Raw genomic sequence first — 18,676 nt, forward strand, 5'->3', positions numbered from 1 at the left:
GATCCGAGAAGACCCCTCTCTCCTCACTCCAACTATTTAGTCTTAATACTGTAGACTTTTTTCCGCTAACTTTCTGTATAGCACGGAATATAATAATAGATTTTTATTTATGACAGTCTTTCTGCTTCCTATCGTCTGCTGGCTAAAAATCAGTTATTAATAAAATCACATTTAAAATTGTTGGTAACTGTCAATATCTGGCATCAACTATCCAGCAGGTTGTTTATGGAGATTCTCAGTCATCCAGGTAAAGGTGTTTTTTCAAGAGGCAACTGGACCTTCTTGTTTTTTCTTTGAAGACGTTTCACTTCTCATCCAAGAAGCTTCTTCAGTTCTGACTGAATGGTGGAGGATGGAAGGATTGATATTCCGTGCAGTCCTCTGGTCGTTAGCGCTCTCTCTGAGAGTCATTGAGGCCACTTGGAGGTTTATCTTGCCCTCAGAATCACCTGAATGGGGCAATTGGCTGTGGAAGTGGCCTCAACAACTCTCAGAAAGAGTGCTAATGACCAGAGGACTGCAAGGAATATAAATCCTTCCTTCCTCCACCATTCAGTCAGAACTGAAGAAGCTTCTTGGATGAAAAGTCTTCAAGGAAAAACAAAGGAAGTCCCATTGCCTCTTGAAAAAGCACCTTTAGGATATCCAGCGGGTTTTGCAGGGGGCCATGTGTGTGTGTGCCTGTGTGTTTTGTGTATGAGATAGGATCATGAGCATATCCTAAAGAGCGCCTGGTTTGTGTCTTCCAGTCTCCCTGCAGGATATCAACATGCGGAAAGCTTTCAAGAGCTCTACCATCCAGAACCAGCAGGTGGTGTCGCGCAATTCGATCCCTAACCCTGTGATGGAGATGTACCAGCGTTGTGATAAGCCTCCACCCTTGAATATCCTCACTCCGTACAGGTAGAGTGGGGGAGGGACACTGCTGGTGGCTTTGCAGCCCTTACAAGGCAGAGCAGGGGTCCCCAACCTGGGCCGCTTTAAGACGTGTGGACTTCAGCTCCCAGAATTCTTCAGTTGTTCTGAAATTAAAACCACTACCTAAAGTTCCCTGCCCCCTTCACTTGACTGAGCTTCTCTGGGCAAGGATCAAACCAGTAGTAGGTGGTGCTGCATCTCTGTCCATAATAAGCATCTCTCCTTTTCTTCTTTCCTTGCTCTCTTCCTTGCCCCCCTTTCCTCCTGCTTGCTATTTCAGAGACGATAAGAAAGATGGCTTAAAATTCTATACGGACCCGTCATATTTCTTTAACTTGTGGAAAGAGAAGATGTTGCAAGCCACAGAAGACAAGAGGAAAGAGAAACGCAGGCAGAAGGTAAAAACAGCTGCAGAACCTGGAATTCCTGGCAGGTAGTCCAGGTGGCCCTTGACTTACATCCGCAATTGGATTCAGGTGGTTAAGTGAGTTGCTCCTGATTTTACAACCCTAATGAACTAATCCCTTCATAGCCCTTCCCTCATCCTGCCAGAACTGATGAAGCCTCTGGGATAAGAAGCGAAATGTCTTCTTCTTCTTCCTGGAGGTAAAAACAGTCCAGTTGCCTTTTGAAAAAGCATCTTTTAAAAAACTGTGACCTGGATGATTCTGCAGATTGATTTTATGACCTTTTCTGCCACGATTTTTGAATCACTGCAGTTGTTAAGTGAGTCACATAGTTGTTAAGCGAATCCAGCTCCCCCCATTGATTTTCCCAGTCGGAGGCCAGTCGGGAAGATTGTAGATGGTGATCACATGATCCCAGGATGCCACAATTGTTGTAAATATGTGCTGGTTGCCAAATCTCCAGATTTTGATCACGCAACTGTGGGAATGTTGCAACAGTCATGTGTGTCACTTTTTTTCAGTGCTGTTGTTAACTTTGAATGGTCATTAAACGAACGGTTGTAATTGAGGATTAGCTGTACAGGTAGATGCAGCTAAACCTCCATCTAGAAAAGTGCCTTTTTTCAAAAGGCAACTGGACTTTCTTTGTTTTTCCTTGAAGACATTTCACTTCTCATCCAAGAAGCTTCTTTAGAACTGATAGATGATGACTAGATTCAGCAGTTCATCTCATTTAAAAGACACTCTTCTGAAGACAGCAAAGTCCACATTTTGGACAGAGAGGACTGCTGGTTTGAAAGAGGGGTCAAAGAGGCCATCTCTGTCAAAATTGAACGGCCCTCTCTCAACAGAGGGGGAGAGATGGGGCATCATCCGTCTCCAGTTCACAGTCCTTTCAGCAGTTCCAAGAAGGCTCCCCACCCATTTGCACCACTCAGGTGATCCTGAAGACACAGATTAACCTCCAGGTGGCCTCAACAACTCTCTAAAAGGATGCAAATAACCAGCTGTCTCCAAGGTGTATAAATCCTTCCATTCCCCACCAACCAGTCAGAGCTGAAGAAGCTTCTTGGATGAGAAATGAAATGTCTTCAAAGAAAAACCAAAATGTCCAGTTCTCCAAAGGCTGCCCTTTGGGACAACCATGAATGACCTGGATGACTGAGAATCTCCATAGATCTCCATCCAGAAATAACAGAAGATAGGAAGATGTTTATGTGGAACTAAGGAGAAAATTCCTGATAGGGAATACAATTAATCTTTGGAACAGCTTGTTTCCCAGAGTAAGTGGGTGCTCCATCATTGGAGTTTTTCAGAAAGAGATTGGATCCATTTCTCCAAGATGATATAAGGATGCCTGCTTTGGCAGGGGGTTGGACTAGAAGACCTCTAAGGTCCCTTCCAGCTTTATAATTTTATGAATCTCACCTTTTTTTTTAACAAAGAAAATAGATGTGTCCTTTTAAATTTGCTTTCCAATTCCCACTCGTTGTAGGGTCCAGCACTACAGGTAACTCAGCAGGGGTGTGCCGCAAATTTTTATTAGTTCATCAAAATATAAAATACAAAAATACAAAGAGAAATGAGAATGATAGGAAAATAAGGAAGGAGAAGGAAGAAAGGAAAAGGTGTAAGGGAAAGGGGAAAAGAAAAAAGACAAATAATGACTTATGAATCCTTTTGGTTCAGTAGAATAAGATAATAACATAGAACCTATAAAACATTTTAGTTTTATATGATAATATATACTAGTTATTTCTATAATGACAAAACTAAACAGCAAAACCCAAAATAAAAAGTTCCATTTTTCCCACCTCAAGCACAAAGTCCAGAAGAGGTTTCCAAGTAGAAGCAAAATTCTATACGGACCCGTCATATTTCTTTACCTTGTGGAAAGAAACTTGTGGCCGCCTTTTATTTAATCAGAGCAGTCAATTTAGCCATCTCTGCCAAGTCCATCAACTTTTGCAGCCATTCGTCCATTGTGGGAATCACAGCAGGGGTTGAGGTGGGACGGAGAGGATTCCTCAGGTTCCTCCACCAAGGCTGGATGTAGAATGTGTTTTGTAGTTGGGGCGGAGGGGACTTTGCCCCAGCTCTTTGGAGCCATCTCAGTGGGGAATGCTGATGGCTCTTTCTTCTTCCCCGTCCAACTCTCTCCAGGAGCAGCGACTGGTTGAGGATTCCACCCGGGAGGTGAAGAAAGTGCGGAAGGCACGCAACCGGCGGCTGGAGTGGAACATGATGGCTTACGATAAAGAATTCCGGCCGGATAACAGGTTCTCACCATCCCCATATCACATGGCTTCATCGGAAGGATCACTGTCCCCAGATAATAGGCAGGTTTTGTGAATGACACACCTCGCTTGGCCTCCTTCCGTTGCTTTGGCTGCCTGGTCTTGCTTGGCTTTGTGGTTTGGGCTTTCCTTTGGTTTGACGTTCAGGGGCCTTGGGGATGCTTTTATGGAAGAGAGCAGCGTGCCCTTTGGGTAGGGGCAGGGCCAGGGAAACCTGCGCCTCTCTTTCAAAGAACGAGTCCCGATATCTGCTGCTCAGGGACTGCTGAATTGGGGCGAGGGCTTGGCTGGATTGATGTGGTGCTGAGCTGAGCAGTTAATGGCACCATTTGGAACATGTGGAATTGAGCTTGTGCCACCTTTGCTGCATGCTTCCCATCTGTCCCGTCCCCTTCCTTTCCTTCCCCTGTCCTCTTTCCCTCTATTTCCATCTCCCTCCACATTTTATTCCTCTTTCTCTTCTACCTTCTCCTCTTCCTCCTCTTCCCTCTCCTCTTCCTCCTCCATTTCTATCTTCATCTTCTTCCCCCTCCTCCTCCTTTTCCTTCATCTCTACCTTCATCTCCTTCTCCTTCCCCACTTACTCCTACTCCTCCTTCTCCTTCATCTCTTTCTCCTCCTTCAACTTTACCTTCCTTCTCCTCCTCCTCCATCTCTACATTCATCTTCTTCTCCTTCCCCACCATTACCTCCTCCTCCTCCTTCTCCTTCTCTTCTCTTCTCCTTCTCTTCTCCTTCTTCTTCCCCTCCTCCTTCTCCTTCTCCTTCTTCTTCCCCTCCTCCTTCTCCTTCTCCTTCTTCTTCTCCTCCTCCTTCTCCTTCTCTCCTCCTTCTCCTCCTCCTCCTCCTCCTCCTCCTCCTCCTCCTCCTCCTTCTTCCCCTCCTCCTTCTCCTTCTCCTTCTTCTTCTCCTTCTCCTTCTCCTTCTCCTTCTCCTTCTCTCCTCCTCCTCCTCCTTCTTCTTCTCCTCCTCCTTCTCCTTCTCTCCTCCTCCTCCTCCTCCTCCTCCTCCTCCTCCTCCTCCTCCTCCTCCTCCATGCTTGCACATTTCAACAGTACGGCTTTTGGCACACCAAACCCTTGGTTCCAAGAGGTGATAGATACCATCAAATCCCTCCCATCAATTGGATCCTCTGCTTGTCCCCCCATCCCTGCCCTCCAGGTGTACAACCTCTTGGTGTTTTTGTCTGCAACAGATCCTATGCATCCGATGTAGCTGATCATTCCTACCCAGCCAGTCCTAACCATCCTGGCCAACAGATGATGGCTCCAGCCACACATCTGGCCACCGAGAACAAAGAGGTGGTGCTGGTGGCTACTCAGGTCCAGGATCAGATCTTCAGGCCCTCGGCAGTGGGAAGCCGGCAGAACAGCCTCAACCGGGTACAGCAGCCCCATGTGCCACAGCCACCCGAGACAATGTTAAATGGACCACGACCTCAGATAATCAAGGACTATGGGTAAGGATTCTGGTCTACTTTCTTTTGTCTGTTCGTCAAGACTTTCCCCTTAAGCAGGAAGAGTTGGGTGTTTTCTGAAGCTCCCGGGTAGAAAAATGCCTTTTTCCAGAATTACAGAAATGTGATGTAAATTATTCTAGGGGTGGACTTCAGAAACCAGATTATAACCCCTTTCTTTGCCATGCATTTATGGACGGCCCCCAAATAAGATTCAGTGCCCTGAAATCACCATTGGAAAATACAGCTAGAGTAGGGGTCTCCGAACTTGGCAACATCAGCTCCCAGAATTCCCCAGCCAGCATAGCTTTAAGTCCACAAGTCTTAAAGTTGCCAAGTTGGGACACCTGTGACCTAGAATGATATCCTTTGATGGGAGTCACCTCTTGACAATCCTGAGAAATTAAATAATACCTATTGGATGGCAGCAAAGGAAGGTCCCTCCTGGTGTGTGTTCTTTATTTCAGCCAACTGGGGTAGTGGGAGATTTCTATTTCAGGCCAAGCCAGGAGTGCTGTTGGGCATAATCCTGGAAAAATTCCAGCCGTCCCCAATCAAAGCTCTCAAACAGAGGCCAGGCAGTGACATAGCTGCTTGCATCAACAGGGCTCGGTCCCCTTCATGAACATGTAGGTAGTCGTCAACTTACGACCACAACTGAGCCCAAAATTTATGTTGCTAAGTGAAACATCTGTTAAGTTAATTTTCCCCCATTTTAGGCGTTTTCTTGCTACAGTTGTTAAGTGAGTCACTGCACTTGTTCAGTCAGTACCACAGTTATTAAGTGAATCTGGTTTCCCCATTGACTTTGTTTGTCAGAAACAAAGGGAGTCACATGGTCCTGGGATGCTACAACCGTCATAAATACGAGTCAGTTGCAAGCATCCAAATTCTGATCACATGACCATGGGGATGCAGCAATGGTCATAAGTGTGAAAAATGGTCATAAACCACTTTTTTCAGTGCCGTTGAAACTTCGAAATGTCACTAAATGAACTGTTGTAAATCAAGAACTACCTGTATCATCTATGAACAACCTGTTAAAGGAATTGACATTCCCCTTTGCTCAGAAAACACTGAGATTTTTAGAGCAATTGTTGCTGATCTTATGTCATAAGCAACGGTTGATATTTTTTTATCCTCAAACCTGCTCTTTTCTCATCTAACTTTAATAAGCAGCAGTCCGTTTTTCCTAGCTTTTTAAGTTAAGACATGCTCAAAAAGGGCCCCAATCCAGGGCTTCTCTGTGCCAAAAAAATCCTTCTTGACTTTTTGCATGGATGCAGAATTCATTCTTTCTTTGACTATTGGAAAAGGTTGCCATTCAGTGAATCGATTAGCCAATTAAAAATGGATTAAGCATATATCTTGGTACAGGATTACAAGTAGTCCCTGATTTACAACCATCATTGAAGTCAAAGTTTCTGTTGCTGAGACAATTGTTAAGTGAATTTTGCCCCATTTTATGACCTTTCTTGCTTAAGTTGTTAATTGTATCACTGCAGTTGTTAAGTCTGCAGTCTTAAGTTGTTAAGTTGTTAAGACCCAGATTGTGGGGGCAATAAGATGACTATGTATAAATATACAAAAGTATGAAGGCTATTGCTTAACGCCTTGTAAGCCGCCCTGAGTCTCCGGAGAAGGGCGGCATATAAATCAAAGCAAAAAACAAAAGTCAGTAACATGGTTGTTAAATGAATCTGGATTCCCCATTGACTTTGCTTGTCAGAAGATGACAACATGACCCCAGGACACTGCGACCGTCATAAATATGAACCAGTTGCCAAGCATCTGGATTTTGATCTCGTGACCATGGGGATGCTGCAATGGTCGTAAGTGTGAAAAATGGTCATGTCACTTTTTTCGCTGCCGTTGTAACTTTGAATGGTCACTAAGTGAACTGTTGTAAGTCGAGGACTACTTGCAATTAACACAAGGTGTTTCTGCATGGGAGCGATTTTCTCTCCTGGCTTCCTCTGCCTTCAGACAGGGATCTACATCTCTTCCATGATGACTGCCTCATTTTAGGAAGTGCAGCACATTTTGGCTCAGAGTGAATTTACAAGAATATACGTTTCCCCCGCTGCAAAGGCCGGGATTTCTCAGCTGAGAAGCGGTTGCTATGGGGAGCCTTTCCGTGTTCCAAGGCAAAGCAAAATGATGGCATTTCATTATTTCTCATTGTTCTTATTATAAATTTGTTCCCTTCAGTTTCCACATCAATTTATCCCTGGCACGAAACTGGTTAGGGATTTTTATACTCTTTTGTTTGAACATGACGCATGTTATCAATTTTCTTGGAACAGGCATTTTTGGAAAGTCTTTCCGTAACACAGTTTGATTTTCTACTAACGTTTCTTTAATTTTATATGTTTTTATGGCCATTTTCTCCAATATGTATATTTTTACAACTTAAGGGTTGTTGTTTTTAAATGAACTGCTCGCAAAATTTGGTAAATTGTTTATCATTGGCAGATTGATTCAGGACATTTGAACACAATAGCTTTTATTAAAATGTGAATTATTTCCTTAGGTTGGCTGAGGAAATGACTCACATTTTAATAAAGCCAATCTCCAAATTTCTCATGGAGCTTGCTTCTATATTATACTGTCTAGTAAGTGCTGGTGAGGCATCGCATTTCTGCATTCCTTTTGATGGAATTAAAAAGTGTCTCTCATTTTGGAAATAATTGAATGTTATATTATTCTACAGCTGGCAGCCTTCTCTCTGGTCCTTCCACTTCTAATTGATTCACTTTCAGTATAGTCATGTCAGTATTGATAAATGGACCCTCTAATTACCCCTTAATTATTCAATTTCTTTTACCCAGCAGAATTTCAATTATTGGTTTCTTCCCGATTAAAACTGTTCTTTTCACTAGGCGAAAAAGGGAAGGAGAACATAAGAAAATGCATGGAAGGTTCCTTTCCTTGCTAAACAAGACACAGTTACAAGGATGTAGGACCTAAGGGGGAATCTCCCCATTAAGGACAGAATAATTTAAAAGCATCAGTAATGTAGTTGAACCTCACATAACAAGCTAGTGTTGGCAGTTGTGCTTTAAGACCAAGTCAATTCTAGGAGGAAAAAAAGAAGACAACAAAGACTCTAGGAAAGGAATAGGCTGTCAAGAGCTGAACTTTCACTTCACTTTCACCCCTTAACCATTTGGATTGTGTTGATGTCCACTTCAACAGATGTTTATATATCCCTCAGCCTTTCACTGTAATACTCCACTTGGCACTGAAGTCTTTATGTACATCATCTCTCCATCTTATAGGAGGTTTTCCACATGAACTTGTATAGTGGTAGGACCACCATCATGTCCACCTAATGCTAAGGAAGAGGACTGCCCACTTCCCCCCCAAAATAAGACCGGGTCTTATATTAATTTTTGCTCCAAAAGATGCATTAGGGCTTATTTGCTGGCTAGGTCTTATTTTGGGGAAAATATGGTACTAAATGCACCTGTCTGGCTGATGATCTTAACTGGGGCTTATTTTGGAGGTAGGGCTTATAATTACAAGCATCCTGAGAAAAAATCATGCTAGGGCTCATTTTCTGGTTGGGTCTTATTTTCGGGGAAACACGGTAGTTTGGTGTAGCAGTTATAGCACCAGGTTAGATACTGGGAGAGCATGAGTTCTAGTTCTGCGCAGATGGGTAAAATGACCTTGGGCCAGTCACTTTCAACCCTAGGAAGAAGGGAAAACACTTTCATAGGTCTTGATGAGAAAACTGCACAAAATCTACAAGGTAGACCAGACTAATAAAACAAATCCATCTGTGAAGCTATAGTAACCAAATCTTGAAAATCTGAATGTGCTTCCACCTCCCTCTATCTTTGTGCAAATGAGGGAGGAGTTTGTCTGAAATGTTTTTGTCAGGGTTCCGACCGATGCCTTAATTAATCATGAGCCTCAAGCCAAACTTCAAAAGAAATCTAGTTATTTATTAGGAGCTTCATATCGGCACAAACCAAGTGAAGCCAACTCTGACCCTCACTTAATTCGCGCCTTGGCTCTGACCCTGTTTCCCCCTCCCCACAAGGTGCATCATCAGTCACATTCCCAACAAAGCAATTTCAAGGGCTATAGAAGTCACTCCCTCCGATCACTGTGGGTCACCCTGTAGATGACCTTGACATTGCAGGCTGGAATGTGCTTTGTTTTGACTGAAATGCAAGTTCCTTCATTCAGCTGCGAGGTTTGACTCCCTATCCCCCTGCCTTTGGCAACTCAAGAGCAAGTCAGGAATGCTTCACGAGTTGACAGTTTTCTCAAGTTGCCTTCTTGGACCAGGCTCAGGTCCCCTTACCTAAGCAGTGCCTTGGTAGATACCCTCCCTTTTGCCCTTGAGGCTGTTTCCCCGGCCCTATACACTATGTAGTCAGCAGGACTTGAAGGTGAACATGCATAAAAATGGAAAAGTCCAATGCCTCCTACCCATTTGTATTTCCATGTCGATGCTACATTAATGACATGCATAGCATTGACCATGGTCAAATATGAATAAATTTATGTTTATTTGAGAAGCAACCTAGAACTAAAGAGAAATTTCCTCATGGTGAGAGCAATCAACCAATGGAATAGTTTGCCTTCAGAAGTTGTGAGTGCACCATTACTGGAGGCTTTCAAAAAGAGACTGGACAATCATTTGTCTGAAATGGTATAAGATCTCCTGCTCAAGCAGGGGGTTGGACTAGAAGACCTCTGAGGTGCCTTCAAACTATTTTATTTTATGTCCTAAATAAAACAGAAATTCCATGCTAAATATCTTTGGGGGGGGGCAGGATATCAATGAATAGGACTTCAGGACCATGGACAGCAGCTTCAGTTGATGCTGTAGACCAGTGGTTCCCCAATCCCCTGGCCGTGGCCCACCTCCGTGTCATGGCCTATTTGGAATTGGGCCACGTGAATGACTGCGTGTGCACAGTTCAACTTGCACAAGCAGTGGGCCGGTGGGTATTTGCATGCGTGCACGCTGGCCCACCACTCACATAAGTTGAGCTGCATGGACGTGCACATGCGTTCCTGCTAGCCACTCACACGGCCCAATTCCGAATAGGCCATGGCCCAGTAATGTGCTTTGGCCCAAGGATTGGGGACCTCCGCTGTAAGACAAAAATGCATGGTGGATTTCAGAAAACATTTCATAAAATCCTAGGGCTGGAAGGGACCTTGGAGGTCTTCTAGTCCAACCTCCTGGTCAAGACAGGAGATTTTATACCATCCTGGACAAATGATGGTCTAATCTTGTCTTGGAAGCCTTTCAAGAAGTACAATCCTCGTCTTATTTAAAGGTAGGCAAGAGATATTATAATGCAAAGCGCAGATTTGAATTACAAATGATATTCAAGGAAATGGCTTCTTGCAGGAAAAACACTCACCTTTTTTGGTTAGAACATTGTCTAAGGTTGTTATCTTGCCGGCAACCAAAGACAGCAGGTTATTTTAAGATAAGCAATAGTCCTTGGACCACGTGAACATAGAAACAGCCCTGACCTTTATTTTCCTTGCCTTGAGACAAAAGGAGCAAATATTAGAACAGATCTGCATTCATTGATTATGCGGAATAAAAATGCATCGGCTGCAGGAAATAAAAAGCTTTAAAGGACACTCAATGGATTTAGAAAGCTTGAACCGTCTTCCCTTAAGAAGCTTCTTTCTAAACTAACATCAAGGAAATGGGTGATCCAAAACTGAAAGGCGGAAAGGAATTAAATCAGCAAAGTCTATTTTATATTAGACAATCTCTGATCTGCTGGGTCAGAGAGATTTCCTTATGCAATTCCTCAATCTCTTCAACAATGGCAGAGCTTCTAAGGTACAGGTAGTCCTCACCTTACGACCAAAGTTTATGTTGCTATGTGAGAAATTTGTTAAGTGAGTTTTGCCCCATTTTATGACTTTCCTTGCCACATTTGTTAAGTGAATCATTGCAGTTGTTAAGTTAGTCAGACGGTTGTTAAGTGAATCTGGCTTCCCCATTAACTTCGCTTGTCAGAAGGGTGCAAAAGGGGATCACATGACCCCAGGACACTGCAACCGTCAGAAATATGAGTTGGTTGCCAAACATCCAAATTTTGATCACATGACCATGGGGATGCTGCAACATTCATAATGATGAAAAATAGTCATAAGTCACTTTTTTACTGCCATTGTAACTTCAAATGGTCACTAAGCGAACTGTTGTAAGTCGAGGACTACCTGTCCTGGAAAAGTTCAGGGAGATATTCAGAGGTGAACCTGCCGTCAAAGTATCCCATGTCGAACTATACAGCACAGTCAAACAACAGCAGTTAACCCCAGGAAATGTTTTACAACATTTTGCATTATGTCATAAAGTGCTTTGTGATCATTTTAGGTCACACAATGTTTTATAAAATTTGCCTAATTTCAATTCCATGGGAGTCACATTCTGTAAGTTAGCCCATTTGAGGTTCTTCAGTTGAAAGGTTTTGCCCTACGATGCCCTGTTTTTACTCAGTTAAAAGTTACAGGCATGAGAAATTTAGTAGCATAAGGATGAGCCCCAAAGCTAATTATAAATGCAAATCTTTCCCAGGTAAAAAATAATTATCAATCTGAAATGGGTTTTTTTTTTGTTTTTGCAAACTTCCCTTAACAAGGTGTCCTCTAAAACATTGGTTTCTCCAAGGAGGGGCAATTGACATCATGATATCATTTTGCAAATAGTGCAAACATTGCATTAATGGCATAATTCATGTGATCATATACAGGTAAGCCTCAACTTACAACCATTCATTTAGTGACAGTTTAATGGGACTGAAAAAAGTGACTTATGACCAATTTTCATGCTTATGACCATTGCAGCATCCCCATGATCACGTGATCAAAATTTGGACACTTGGCAACTGACTCATATTTATGACGGTCGCAGTGTCCTGGGATCATGTGATCCCCTTTTGCGACCTTCTGAGAAGCAAAGTCAAGGGGAAGCCAGATTCACTTAACAACCGTGTTACTAAGTCAACAACTGCAGTGATTCACCTAACAACTGTGGCAAGAAAGATGGTAAAACGGGGCAAAATTCACTTAACAAATGCTCTCACTTAGCAACCAAAGAGCCTTGGTAGTACAGGGGTTTAAGGCACCCTGTTATTAAGCTGGTTATTAAGACCAGCTGCCTGCAATTACTGCAGGGTTCGAATCTCGCCAGGCTCAAGGTTGACTTAGCCTTCCATCCTTTCTAAGGTAGGTAAATTGAGGACCCAGAGTGTGGGGGCAATAAGCTGACTTTGTATAAATATACAAAAGTATGAAGGCTATTGCTGAGCACATTGTAAGCCACCCTGAGTCTTTGGAGAAGGGCGGCATATAAATCAAATTAAAAAAAAAACAACAGACATGTTGGGCTCCATTGTGATCATAAGTCGAGGACTACCTGTAATGTCATGCACTTTGCCTTGCAGAAGCCAAAAAGAGCAAGAGAGCAGGCTGAGAAGGGGGTAGGGCTTTAACCACTGATTTGCAGCTGCAATCTTGACTCTTCTGAGCCCCCTCCCCCACCTGTCCAGCAAAAAGACAAAGGAAGTTAGGCAAAGAGAGATTGTGGGAGCTTCTCCCAGTGAGTTTTCTGGTTCATTTTATGCGTTGGGGGACCACACAACTGGACAGCCCCTCCCTCCCGTGAAATGCCTTTGCTTTGATGGGATTAAAGCTGAAAAATGGCTTATTTAGAACACAGAATGAGTTGGAAGGGACCTTGGAGGTCTTGTAGTCCAACGCCCTGCTCAAGCAGGAGACCCTATATACCATTTCAGACAGGTGGCTGTCCGGTCTCTTTTTGAAAGCCTCCAGTGATGAAACACCCACAACCTCTGAAGGCAACTTCTGTTCCATTGGTTGACTGTTCCCACTTTTAGGAAGTTTCTTCTTAGTTCCAGGTTGCTTCTCTCCTTGCTTAGTTTCCATCCATTGTTTCTTGCCCTGCCTTCTGGTGACCTTCTTCTCTTTCCTTCTCTTTGCAGTCCTCAACCAGTGCCAATGGCAGACTACTTTGTGCCACCTGCTCCTCCGCCCCCACCCCCAGTCATCCCTTCTGCTCAAACTGCGTTCGACAGCCCCATCTCAGCACCTTCGGCCATGGCACCCAATGCTGCCCCTTCAGTTAGCCATGCCACCTATGCGCCTACCCCTCCCCCTGCTGTGCCCTGCCTCTATTCTGCCTCTCCCCCCCAGGCTGGGCCCATGGGACCTCCTGTGGCACCTCCCCCTCCTCCCCCTGGACCCCCCACCATCTCGGCCTCCCCTGCACACACAGCCTCCCCGCCTGCTGTGACGGTGGAATCCCGGAAGCAGCCAGTGCCCCTGATTCCAATGACCGATGCCAGGAGTGACCTGCTTGCTGCCATCCGCCGGGGTAAGTCAGTGCCTTTTGCTTTGCCCATGATTTGGACCTACCTGCAGAGTTTCAGCTGTTGCACTTTAGTGACCCTGATTTTGCCAAATGCCGGGAAGCATTTGGGAAGCATTTGACAAAGGAAGCAAAATTAGGAGAACATCATCCCATCCCCCAAACCAAGGGGCGGAATGGGACAACTCGCTGTAGCCAACTCACCATGGTTATCTTGCCATGGTCAATTCACCGTGGCCAACTCAACAATTCAATTTAAATATTTAAAATAATGAAAACATTATTTTAATTTTTGTCATTTACATTTCTTTCTTTTTTTTTTATTTGATTTATATGCCGCCCTTCTCCGGAGACTCAGGGCAGCTTACAGTGCGTTAAGCAATAGCCTTCATACTTTTGTATATTTATACAAAGTCAGCTTATTGCCCCCACAAACTGGGTCCTCAATTTACCTACCTTAGAAAGGATGGAAGGCTGAGTCAACCTTGAGCCTTGCAGAGATTCGAACCAGCAGTAATTACAGGCAGCTGTGTTAATAACAGGGTGCTTTAAACCACTGTACTACCAAGGCTCTTTTTGTCCCTCCTTTCGCATCCTTTCTTTAATGATTCCATCTTTCCTTGGATATTAGTGTAACTCTTGTCCTGCAGTGAATTTTCCTGCAGCGAGTTGGCCATGGCAGGTTGGCTGCAGATGGAGATCAGATGCCCTCTCTTCCTGAACTAGGAGCCCACAATTGCCTTCTTTGCCTTGCCTTATTGAGGGTCCTATCGTCCTTGGGTGGGCTTAGTAAATGGATCGATTTTCAGTGCCAGCACTCGAGCTGAGAGAGACCTGGTGATCACCCTGTATAGTTAGTGAACTGTCAGGGTTCCGACCAATGCCCTAATTAAATCATGACTCTCAAGCTGAGGTTCAAAAGAAATCCAATTATTTATTAGCAGTGTCATGTTGGCACGTACCAAGTAAAACCAACTCTGACCTCACTTAATTCGTGCCTTGGCTCTGACCCTGTTTCCCCCCTCACCCCAAGGTGTGTCATCAGTCACATTCCCCAACGAAGCAAATTTGTGGGTTATAGAAGTCACTCCCTCCAGCCACTGTGGATCTGTGTGGAGATGGCCTTGACGTTTGCCAGCTGGAATGTGCTTTGATTTGATGGAGGTGCAAAGTCCTCAATACAGCTGCAAGGCTCGATTCCCAATCCCCCTGCCTATGGAACTCCAGAGCAGGTTGGAAAGGCTTTGCGAGTTGACATGAACACCATGAAAGAAATGGTGGAAAGGCCACCTGTCCACAAAATTTAAGGGTTGGGTCTCAGAAGCATGCTTGAAGCTTGCAATAAATGCACCAGATCAATATTTCTCAACCATTTTTTTTTGCCATTGTTCCAATTCCAACCTTGTTTTTCTCCTGTGGCCCCCTTGGCCAGATCTCTTCTCTGATAAGGACATGCAACTGGTGCTTTTTCTTTTGATGTCCACAATAATAAAGGAGAATATTTGTAGCTCAGAGTTGAAATGAGGTGTCCTTGATGGTGCTTGGATCCTTGGTGGTGCTTCCCGAGCTTGGTGATTGGTGCTATTGCAGGTAATGAAACATCTGTAAGAAAGCAACAAAGCTCAGAGAGCACCAAGGACCCCATGGCATTTGCAGTTTAAAAGCACTTTCCTTTTCTGTGGCCCTCTTGGCATGTGCTCTGGGCCCCCGTTACATGTTGAAACCTCAGGCTCGCTTGAAATGTCCTAGGGCCCAAGCTGAGAACTCTTGCTTTAGACCAAGGCTCTCCAAATTTGGCAGACTTGTGGACTTCAGCTCCCCAGCATGGCTTCCTGGGGAATTCTGGGAGCTGAATCTGGAAGTCTTAAAGGTCGCCAAGCTTGGAGAGCCCTGCATTAGTCCAAAGCATCACACAAAGGGGGTAAAGCCAGTCTGAGACTTCAGCTTGGGCTTGCTTAGATCAGCTGGTGCCAGGCATCTCCTTCCTTAGGCTGAGCTGGAGAAAAACCTTCCTTTTCCCCCTCCCCAGGAATTCAGCTGCGCAAAGTCCAAGAGCAATGGGAACAGGAAGCCAAGAAAGAGCCGGTGGGGAACGATGTGGCCACCATCCTCTCCCGAAGGATTGCTGTGGAATACAGCGAATCAGACGACGACTCGGAGTTGGATGAGAACGAGTGGTCCGATTAAAGGAGGGGTGGTGGGCTGCCTTTGGAGCAGTGGGGGGGGAGGTCTCCCAGGTTTTTTCCTGCCACCTTTCTGCCACCTGGCTTAGGCAACTCAGCGTTCCTGGCAGGTAAAATCACGGCTGCTCTGAGCAGCTCAGCCTTCAGGAGCTTTGCTTTCGTGCCATGTTGTGTTGTTGACAATGTTTTAAGGTGGCCTCTTTGTGGGCAGACGGGCATTAGGGATCCTTATCTTTTGAAACACTCGGTCGGGGTGGGTTGGGGGAGGAAAAGACCAGCTTTCTCCTGAGTTTTCCCAGTGGTGAAAATGACATCTGAATTTTTTTCAACATGCTGGAAAAATGGAGCAACCTTCCCTTACCCCTAAACCATACAAGGAGGGGGGCCCTTTGCAGTCATTCCCACTCAAGATTTCAGCCATCCATTTATGGGGATAAATTTAAGCGAACGCCCTTTCTAGAGAGACCCATTCATCAGAGAGCACAGAAGGGGATGGGAAGAGAGACTTCCCTCTGTGAAAAATCCACTAAGGTGGTTTCCAAAGTTAGAAGGATGTAAATCATTCTTACATTTTTCTCCATTGCTTCTAGCACTTTCAACTAAGCTCCAGAAAGCAAATTGGCTGGGACAAATTGCTAGCACTTTACAAGGGAAGGGGAAAAACAGGATGACAGTAGATTTCAGATTTCCCCAACCTGCTGAACACAACCATAGTTCCCAGCCTGCGAATTCAGCGGCTGTGCTAACTGCAGTTTATGAGAGCCTGAATCCACACATCCTTCGGACCTCACCTTGGGGAACCACATAGGATTCCATGGGCCACACTTTATTTTGCAAGCCACGTTATGGCCAGTAGGAAGGGCTTGGGCTTTGTTACTGTTGGCAGTCAAAGGCTCTTCTTTTCTAAAGGACCGAGTGGGGACAAGCCCGACAATAAGCCAAGTTCAGTGAGAGAAGGCAAAATGTTGGACAAAGGACAAACAATCCCAGTTCAGATGTGATCAAGGAAAAAATCCCACATTAGCAGCCATTGGGGGAGGCAAATCAGCATTGCAAGATCTTTTGACTCTACTTGTAGAAAACATAAATCCCCTGTTCTCCAGAAGAATATTCTGACTCCACTTAATGGGAAGATAGAACATTTATTTTCCCACTTTAATAACCTTTCACCCAGGTGAATTTGTGGATAGCGAGCCATTAATGTTCCTAAGAAACCCATAAGAGTTTCAAATGTCCGAGGCAATCAGCAAAACCTGGCCAACAATTAATTTGCTGAGTTATTTTGCATTCTGATCTATAGCTATTTTTTCTGAATGTTACCATGGAGAAAACACTACATTTCCTTCTCCTTCCTCCCCCCCTTCTCCTAATTGTGAAGAACTAGAAACAAAATTGGTGTAAAATTGCTTGTGCATCCAGAAAAAAGTTTGCAAAATAATAATGGGAAAATTCTGATTTTTGAGCTGATACAACCAAATATGATAAAAATGTCAAACATCACCAACAGAGCCGGATGATTTTAGGTGCTTGTTTCTTTCCAGAAAGATGCTAACTATGTACTTTTCCTTCCTGGTTTAATCATCTTAAAATTCTTGAGCAGCCTTGAAAATTAAAATTTCCCACCAATGTAAGTTAATATTCACATACCTTTCATAAATACCTAATTTTATAGTTGTGCCTATTTGGAAGTAAGTCCTGATTGAGTTTTGTTGGGCTTACACTCACTAAATGTACATAGGAATATAATGGTAATTTTTAAAAACCTAACAGTATTTGGCAGTGAATGAAAACAAGTGCCAATTCCTCTCTCCTAAGATCACCTATCTTTTTTACTTATATTTTTCTTTTACTCAGAACAAAGTTAAAATACAAAATATAAAACCCAGAAAAAAACACAAAGCAGTCAAAACATTAAGAAAGTGTAACCAACCCCCCCCCACACATTTTTAATGTTCTGCTTTGTGTTTTGTGTTTTTCTTTTATGTCTTCTTGGGTTTTTCTGAGTTTTGTATTTTGTAGATCACCTAATTTTTTAGGTTTTAATTTTTTTAATTAGGTGTTTGTGGGGCTGTAAACTGCCCCCAAATTCATTGTTTTTCACAGCTTTTGGGCTTAATTGGAGGGAGTTCTGAGGTCCAGTTTTGATTTACAGCTATGCAAGATTTGAAAAGTTGCTTCAGTGTAAGTAGGAACCCAATTACAGGCCTCTCTGTGGCTCATTAATACAACTGTCTCTTTTTTTCAGGATTGCACATCTGCTACAGAGAGCGCTTCACGATAGCCTATTTAATGATGCGGCTGCTTTCATGCTTGCTTTAAGTTTTGGATTCAGACCTCAACATATTTTGAAGCAATTTGGGATATTCCGCACGACCCTATTCTCTCTCTATATTTTTTTTCATAGAATTTGGTCCCAAAGGGTACAGTGCATTCTTTTAAAGCAAGAGTCCCCAAACTTGGCAACTTTTAGGCTTGTGGACTTCAACTCCCAGAATTCCCTAGCCAGCCATGCTAGTTTGGAGTTGCCAAATTGGAGAATCCCTTTTTTAAAGCGGAAGAACGCACTGAGACTTTGTAGGCTTCAGGTTGCTTAATCACCCTTCTTAAATTCTGCCCTCGGATTATAATCAAAAGTATGCAAGAGTTTGCATAACAGGAAGAATCTGCTTTCCTCCTTTGACAATCAAGATAAACTAAAGTGTTTCCATTGCTGAGAAGTGGTAAGGACAACGTCTGTCTCTCAAGTTTTGGCATATGCAATTTTTTTGGGTACTGCTACATATTGTCTAAATTGGTTGGCAATTTGCCTTTGTCAACCAAGGGAGAACAGTTGAATTTACCGTACATTAATGGATACCTGATTATTCTGAAGAAGGTTAGTGAAGGCTGTGCTGTAGCCCCCCCCCAAATATAAATTCCCTTTTTGTCCAAGAAAATTCTCCATACCTCCAGCAAGGAATTGGGATCCATGTAGCCTGCACTAGTCCTTCAAGGAACAGATGTATAGACAGAAACTCCCTGAAAGAAGCATT

At 43.8% G+C, this 18,676-nt stretch overlaps 1 protein-coding gene across 4 annotated transcripts in view; it reads left to right on the plus strand.

Annotated features, from left to right (window-relative positions):
- LOC117676000 (actin-binding protein WASF3-like) overlaps nt 1-15,790 on the plus strand; it is a 55,102-nt gene extending 39,312 nt beyond the window's left edge. For 3 of the 4 annotated variants that reach the window (XM_034435106.3, XM_060692042.2, XM_060692043.2), the window contains exons 4-9: nt 750-903; nt 1,199-1,316; nt 3,489-3,664; nt 4,818-5,081; nt 13,076-13,467; nt 15,491-15,790. In XM_034435106.3, the coding sequence (XP_034290997.1) occupies nt 750-903; nt 1,199-1,316; nt 3,489-3,664; nt 4,818-5,081; nt 13,076-13,467; nt 15,491-15,648 (1,262 nt within the window). In that variant the 3' untranslated portion in view covers nt 15,649-15,790. The remainder of the gene's footprint in view (nt 1-749; nt 904-1,198; nt 1,317-3,488; nt 3,665-4,817; nt 5,082-13,075; nt 13,468-15,490) is intronic. The other variant, XM_034435107.3, reaches the window with a different exon arrangement.
- The last annotated feature ends 2,886 nt before the right edge of the window (nt 15,791-18,676 follow it).

Source organism: Pantherophis guttatus, chromosome 12 (assembly GCF_059756535.1).
Source record: "Pantherophis guttatus breed Tessera chromosome 12, ASM5975653v1, whole genome shotgun sequence".
Lineage (NCBI taxonomy): Eukaryota > Metazoa > Chordata > Lepidosauria > Squamata > Colubridae > Pantherophis > Pantherophis guttatus.